At 37.7% G+C, this 8,430-nt stretch overlaps 1 protein-coding gene across 13 annotated transcripts in view; it reads right to left on the reverse strand.

Moving 5' to 3' along the window:
- The window catches only part of LOC108297236 (transcriptional regulator ATRX), a 224,578-nt gene that overhangs the window by 2,111 nt on the left and 214,037 nt on the right, over positions 1-8,430 (reverse strand). For all 13 annotated transcript variants that reach the window (XM_017519955.2, XM_017519956.2, XM_017519954.2 and 10 more), the window contains one exon: positions 327-504. In XM_017519955.2, coding sequence (XP_017375444.1) covers positions 327-504 — 178 coding nt within the window. The remainder of the gene's footprint in view (positions 1-326; positions 505-8,430) is intronic.

An 8,430-nucleotide genomic window follows, 5' to 3' on the forward strand; every position in this document is an offset into this window, starting at 1 on the left:
AAAAAAAAAAAAAAAAAAAAAAAAAGTCTCTGGTTGAGAAGCCCAGATTTTGGAGGCAGGTTGAGAAGGGTCTACTTTGGGTAGCATATGCTAAATCTGTTTACTCACATAAAACAATCTCAACCTGAGAAAGATGAAATTACAGAAATGGATATACTACAAAACAGAAAATCAAGAAACGGCAAAATTGACTTTCATTGCTTTATGTACAGAAATGGTATTTCCAACTTTGTTTCGCTCATTGTAATACATATATGTTCTATACCTCTAAAATATTATCAGTTCTACATGAATTTTCAATATGAAAAAGAGAATTATAAACCTACCTGAGCTAAGAACCTGTATACATAAACAGGCTTAGTTTGTCCAAAGCGATAAACTCTGAATATACTCTGGATGTCATAAGATGGATTCCAAGAAGCATCAAATATAATTACTCGATTAGCAGCTACCAGATTAATTCCTAGAGATCCTGCTTTAGTAGAAATGATGAATAATCGCCCTCTGAAAATGAAAATATAGAATAAATGCTTCAGTAATGAGTGCTTTACAATATGACTTTTTGATACTTAGGCAGTTGTTTTTTTTTAACTATGAGGAGTTCAGATAATTCATTTCTTACTTACTGAAGAAAGTAAGACATTATCTAAGGATTCAGGCTGATAATACAAATAAATGCTCAGGAGGAATTCTACTGTTGAAAAACAGTCTGACTGAAGAATAAAAATGAAATGAAAATCATATATTTACAATGTAGTAAAGGTTTTATTTACAGATTTCTGAATAAATTTAGAGAATTTATACATAACTTGGAAATCCACATTGTATTGGGTACAGCTAGGGCCACTAAGTACATGATAATGACGAACAATGCAAAAGTAGGCGAATATGTAGGGGTGACTCAACATTTATAATCTAGCACAATGAAAATAAGGAGAGAAGTTAGATAGATGCCAGGTACTGAGGTAGATAAAACAGGAGCAATAAAACAGACACAGGGCTCCAGGAAGGGTGTTTCTAAAGAAAAAGAAACGAAACTGATAGATTACCTGATGTGTTGAAACACAATGATTAATATTTCTTTTTTTTTTTTTTTGAGACAGAGACTCGCTCTGTCACTCAGGCTGGAGTGCAGTGGCGCAATCTCAGCTCACTGTAATCTCCACCTCCCAGGTTCAAGTGATTCTCCTGCCTCAGCCTCCTGAGCAGGTGGGATTACAGGCGTGCATCACCATGTCAGGTTAATTTTTGTATTTTTAGTAGAGATAGTGTTTCGCCATGTTGGCCAGGCTGGTTTCGAACTCCTGACCTCAGGTGATCCACCTACCTCGGCCTCCCAAAGTGCTGGAATTACAGGTGTGTGCTACCACGCCTGGCCAGGATTTATAACATTTCTACAGGAGAATTTGGGAATGAATTGGTGATAGGTATATAGAAAACTAAGCAAATGGTAAAAACAAATCAATACTTCAGCAAAACATAATAAACAAGAACACAAAAAAGGAAAAACAATCACAGTAGTTAAGTAGCTTACAAATATTTACAGAGCCACAATAAAGAAAACACTCCATATTAATTTAGGCAAATGTGAAAAATTATATTGAGAAAACGAATGAGGAAAAGTGTGCATGTACTTGTGGTAAATTACTACCTTACACTTTAGAAAGGATGTATGTATGTAAGTAAGCACGAATTGCCAAGAGTTGAAATTGGTTACCTCCAGAAAGTAGAAATCACAGGTAGAAAGAGGTTTGGTCATGGGACTGGTTTTTATTTGAAGCCTTGTAAAACTATCTGTTTTTTAAAAATATGTATATACATTACTTTGACATTAATCAAAATTTAATTTGAAAAAAATTGGATAAACACTTTTTGAAAATAAAAACAACTCTAAGGAAAAAAATTACTCAGTTCCAATCCCCGGAAACAACCTCCATTCAAATCATGATATATTTCCTATAGGTTTCTTTTTTCTAAGTATATACATTTAAAATTTTGTAGTCAGGATAACATCTGTATATACAGTATTTATTATGAATATTTCTCCAAATTTCTTGGTAAACACTATGCTTGGTAGCTGCAGAGTATTTCATTGGATGACTGTACAATAATTTATTTAATAATTTGCTTATTGCTGTTAAGTTACAGAGTGACAAAATCCCTGGAATATAATAAGCTCTCAATAATCAACACGAAAATGTCTTTCTTTTCTTTCATGAAAGAAAAATAATGACTAAAATGCCATACTAATTACATTTATAGCATTCATTATACACTAGAATGCAAAGAAATTCTAAATTTAAATGATGGGAAAGAGTTTACGAATCATATTATATACTAAAAAAAAAAATGGTATAAAATAAATAGACATACTGAATTCATGTTTTATGTCAATTTGGAACTACTACACATCTATGAATACAGACTATAGAAATCATCACAAAAGCTGACCAATTTTGAAGAAAATATATTCAGTGTTATTTTATAATAGCGTACATTTGAAAATTTTAAAGTATGTATAACATAGAGAACTAAGTTTCACTCTGGCTATATTACCATTAAAAATCCAAAATCTTACGTTATATGGAAGAAAAGCAGAACACAGAGCCTTACTAAACACAATTGCAAATGTGTTAAAAAACAAAACACATACACACAATATTAATAGTGGTTCTCTGTGGACAGTGGGATTATGATGACAAATTTCATCTTTACACCTCTATAACACATATTCATTACAGAGAATAAACTGTAGCATCTTTAATTAGAAGACACACTTGAAGGTTTATGGGTAAATGCTGCTCCAAAATTATTCCGCTTATTAGTATCTATCCCACATAAGCAAAAGATGGCATAGAACTATACAAAAGAATCAAGCCTATGGAATGGTATAAACTACATAGGCTAAAAAACACACAAACATACATACACATAACACAAATGAAACCTTAAAGAACTTAAACATCTAAGTCCATACTGAGATAAACTACCCAGTACATTTTTTAGATATTCTTAATACTAAGTATTAGTATTAAAGTATATGCTTAAAACAAACATAATTAAAATATAAAGTATTTGCATAGTACTCCTATAAACCACCTTACACATGTCTTTTGATAAAAGCATTTCTGTCAGGTACATATCTAAGAGTGGAATTGCTGAGTCATAGGGTATTTATATGCACTGTTAAACTGAACAAACAGTTCTGTAAAGTAGTTATTCCAGTTAGCATTCCCACCAGCAGTATATGAGACTTCCAGTTGTTCTGGTCCTTGACAACTCATAGTACTATCTTTCTGTTTTTATTGTAAACCTTTAAAAACAGTTTAAGGTTCACAAAAATCACAGCAGTTGAGTTCCCATGTACCCTTCATTCGGCTTTCCCCCAATGGTACCCTACAACTTACATAACAACAATACATTGTCAAAACCAGGAAACTGATGTTGGTATAAACTCAGGTACAGAGTTCATTTGGGTTTCATCAGTTTTTGTTTGATGTATACTTCTACAAAATTTTGACATGTATGTAGAATCATGTTACCATTTCCAAAGCTGTATACAGAACTGTTCTATCATCACAAAAAAATCCTTCCTTCTGTTATCCCTTTGTATTCAGGCCCTTCCCCTAACCCTAAACCCTGTCAACCACAGATCGGTTCTCTATCATTATAGTTTTGTCAGATCAAGAATGGCATTTTCCAGTCAGCATGAGATCCACCTAAGTTATTGCTTGGATCAGTATCAATAGTTCATTTCTTTTTATCACTGAGCAGTATTCCATTATATAGATATACCACAATTTGTTTATCCATTCGCATGTTAAATAACATTTGGATGTTTCTAGTTTGGGGGCCATAATAAATAAAAGCTGCTGTGAACATTTGTGTTTAGTTTTTACATGAAAATGTTTACAATTCTATGGGATAAAGTTCTGGGAGTGCAGTTGCAGGGTTATATGACAAGTATGTTTAGTTGTATAGTTTTGTTTTCATAAGCTGCCAAATTCGTTTTCCAGAATGGTTGTATCATTTTATATTCCCGCCAATAATGTAGGACAGATCCAGTTTCTTTGTATCCTCAGCACCATTTAATGCTGTCACTATTTTTTATTTTAGCCATGCTGATAGGTGTAAAGTGACAACTCATGTGGTTTTAAATTACATTTTCTTTCTTCTTTAGAGACAGGATCTCACTCTGTCTCCCAGGTTGGGGTGCAGGAGCACGGTCATAGCTCACTGCAACCTCAAATTCCTGGGCTCAAGTCATCCTCCTGCCTCAGCCCCCTAAGTAGCTATGACTATGGTCATGTGCCACAATGCCCAGCTAATTGTATTTAATTTTTTATAGAGACAGATTCTTGCTATGTTGCCCAAGATGGTCTTGAATCCGTGGCCTCAAGTGATCCTCCCACCTCCGCCTCCCAAAGCCCTGGGATTATAGGCATGAGCCACCAGCCTCACCGAAATTACATTTCCCTAATGGCTAGTGATGCTATCTTTTCATATGCTCATTTGACATGCATAGCCTGCTTCAGATAAATGTCAGTTCAGGTCCTTTGCTCATTTTTTAACTGGATTTTTTCTTTCTGAGAGTTATTTGTACATTCTGATGATTCCTTTGTTAAGTATGCAAATTGCAAATATTTTCTCCCAGTCTGTGAGTTGTCTTTTCCTTAACAGTCTTCCACAGACAAAAGTTTTTATTTTTGATTAAGTCCAATTATTGATTTTTTTTTCTTTAATGGATTATATGCCATTGGCATCATGACTAAGAACTCTGCCTAACCCTAGTTGAAGATGACTATATTCTATATACTGATACAAGTAAAACAGTTTTACATTTAGATTTATGATTCATTTTGACTTCATTTTTTTAAAATACGGGTAAGGCTTAAGTAAAGGTTTGTTTTTGGCCTATGAAAGTCTAATCGTTTCAATACCATTTTTTGAAAAGGCTATGCTCTCTCCATTTAATTGCTTTTGCATCTTTGTCAAAACCATTTTTAACTTGCATTTCTCTGATGATTAATAAGGATCATCATGCTTTCATACATTTATTGGCCATTTGGATATCATCTTTTGTATAAAGTCCTGTTCAAGTTTTTGTCCATTTTTCCACCGGGTTGTCTAGTTATTTGATTTTTAAAAGAGTTCTTTATATATCTTGGATGAGACTTCTTTGGATCTATATATTGGAAACAGCTTCTCCAACTTCATGGCTTGCCTTTACACTCTTAAGGTGAAATGACATTTGCATTAGTCAGGGTATTCCAGAGAAACAGAACCAACAGGAATTAAGAAATTGTGTGTGTGTGTGTGTGTGTGTGTGTGTGTGTGTGTGTGTGTGTGTGTGTGTGTGTGTGCGCGCGCGCGCGCGCGCAGATATATTACAGGATTCACCTCACTGTGACTATGGAAGCTGAGAAGTGCTACAAGGTGCTGTTCACAAGCTGCAAAAGCAGGGAAGCTAATTGTATAAATCCTGGTCCCAGTTCAAAGGCCTGAGATTCAGGGAGTAGGGTTGTGGGTGCGGGCAGTATGAAGGCTAAAGAACCAGGACTGCCAAACTACAAGGGCTTGATAAGATGGATGTCCCAGCTCAAAGAGAGAGAGCAAATTTGCCCTTCCTCTGCATTTTTGGTCTATTCAGGCCCTCAATAGATAGGATGATGCCCACTCACATTGATGAGGGCAATCTTCTTTACTGAGTCTACTAATTCAAATACCCTTTCAGGGATACCCTCACAGATGCATCCAGAAGCGTTTTACTAGCTGCACTGGTATCTCTTAGCCCAGTCAAACTGACATATAACATTAACTATCACATATTTGGTCAACAAAGTCCTTAATTTTAATGAAGCCCAAATTATCAATCTTTCCTTTTATAGTTAGTACTTTGTGTGCCCTGTGTATGGCCATCTTCTTACTACAAGATCAAGAAAATAATCTTTGTTGATTGCTTCTAAAAATTTTATTGTTTTCACTTCCGAATTAAACACTATAAGTCACTGGAAATAGTTACCAGAGAAATGCAAATTAAACTCTGAAGCCTTACCACTATATATCCATCACAAGCTTTAGAAAAAAGGACAAACAGCAAGTGATGATGAGGACAGAGAACAATTTAAATGCACATACAATACCGGTATGAGTGCAAATTGGTACAACCATTTGTAAAAATGTTTTCGCTGTATAAGCTAAAGATGAACGTACCTATTACACAGCAATATCACTTTCAGGAATATATACACAAAAATACACACACACGCTTTTTTCTTCATCAGAAGCCATATACAACAATTATTTTTAAAGTTTAATCTTGAACTTTCACTTAGCGAGATGGAGTAGACATACTGTTCCCTATTCCTCACCACAAGTACAGCTAAATTTTCTGTATATATACAAGGAACAAAAGCAGCTCTGAAAAGTGAAAAGGATGAGGCAAATGGTAGGGACCTCAGGATATAAAGGATAATGTGGTACTGAGTTTCATGGGATACCTTTTTACTTTTAAAATCTTTTCCTTGAGACAGGGTCTTGAATTGTTCACCCACCCACGTTGGAGTGCAATGGTGTGATCACGGCTCACTCTAGCTTGGCCTGCAGGGCTCAAGTGCTCCTCCCGCCTCAGCCTGCCGAATAGCTGGGACCACAGAAATGCACTAATAAACCCAGCTAATTTTGTTATCTTTTTATTGAGAGGGAGATTTCCCCATGTTGCTCAGGCTGGTCTTGAACTCCTGTGCTCAAGTGATCCTCCTGCTTCTGCCTCCCAAAATGCCGGGATTACAGGTGTGAGCCACCAAACCCAGCTTTATTGGCTTTCTTTCTGCCTCATGTATCCTACATTGGTTGCTGAAGAACTCCAGAACGTGCAGTCAAAAAAATCTCCAAGAAAAACCTACCCTCCAGCCAAGGGACCAGGAAGGAGGCAGCATAGCAAGACAGAACATGACAGGATAACCACCCAATTCCAACCAAACAGTACAGCAAAAAATGCAGCTGCGAGGGGGGGATCCAACATGGCCAAATAGGAACAGCTCCAGAGTGCAATTCCCAGCAAGAACAACGCAGAGGGTGAATGCTCACCACATTTCCAAACAAGTTTTCACTGCCCGCAGACCAGGAAATTCCTGGGCCAAAAAGCGCCACAAGTTATCAACACAGCTGTTTCAGCTGGTGCCATGAGTTGGCACACAGAAACTCACACAAATCTGGGCCGCCATTTCAACTGATGTCTGGAGCACCTAGGACACAGAGCCACCCATACAACTAAAAGGGAGGGGGCTGAGACAGAGAGGCAGGCCATCTGGCTAGGGGGGTACCACCCCACAAAGCAAGCAATCTGAAACATTCTGGATTGAGAGTTTCGCAGCAAGCAAAGCTGGACCCGGGACAGTCCAGCTCAGTGGGGGGAAGGGGTCTACCACTACCAAGGCAGTCTGCCAATATAGAGGCAGTTCACACACATAGCCTGCAGCAGCTCAGCAACACCTGTGCTGGCAGACGGTGACTAGACTACTCTGTGCAGGACACAGCATCTATGAAAAAAGGCAGCAGTACGTCAGGAACGTATAAATAAAGCCAACCTTCCTAGGACAGAGCACCTGGGAAAAGAGGCAGTTACAAGTTCCACTGCAGCAGACTTAAAAGTACCTGCCCAGCAGCTCTGCACAGAACAATGGAGCTCCCATCACAGCACTTGACCTCCTATAAGGGACAAGACTGTCACCTCAAGCTGCTCCCCAACCACCGTATACCCAAAGAGACGCCTCATAAAGGAGAACTCAGGCTGACATCTGGCGGGTACTCTTCTGGGACAAAGATAACAGAAGAAGAAACTGGCAGCAACCCTTAGTGTTCCGCAGCTCCCGCAGTGATCCCCAGGCAAGCAGGGTCTGGAGTGGACCTGCAGCAGTCCTGCAGCAGAGAGGTCTGACTGTTAGAAGAAAAACTAAGAAACAGAAAGAAATAGCTTGAACATCAACAAAAAGGATGTCCACTTGAGAGACCGCATCTGAAAGTCACCAACTACAAAGACCACAGGTAGATAAAACCACTAAGATGGGAAGGAACCAGCACAAAAAGGATGAAAACACCAAAAACCAGAACCCCTCTCCTCCTCCTAGGGATCACAACTCCTCACCAGCAAGGGAACAAAACTGGATAGAGAATGAGTGTGATGAATTGACAGAAGCAGGCTTCAGAAGGTGGGTAATAACAAACTTCTCAGCGCTAAAAGAACATGTGCTAACCCAATGGAAAGAAACTACGAACCTAGAAAAAAGGTTAGATGAGATCCTAACTAGAATAAACAGCTTAGAGAGGAATATAAATGACGTGATGGAGGTGATAAACACAGCACAAGAACTTCACGAAGCATACACAAGTTTTAATAGCCAAATCAACCAAGCAGAAGAAAGGATATCA

The sequence above is a fragment of the Cebus imitator genome, unplaced genomic scaffold, assembly GCF_001604975.1.
Source record: "Cebus imitator isolate Cc_AM_T3 unplaced genomic scaffold, Cebus_imitator-1.0 Scaffold783, whole genome shotgun sequence".
Classification (NCBI taxonomy): domain Eukaryota; kingdom Metazoa; phylum Chordata; class Mammalia; order Primates; family Cebidae; genus Cebus; species Cebus imitator.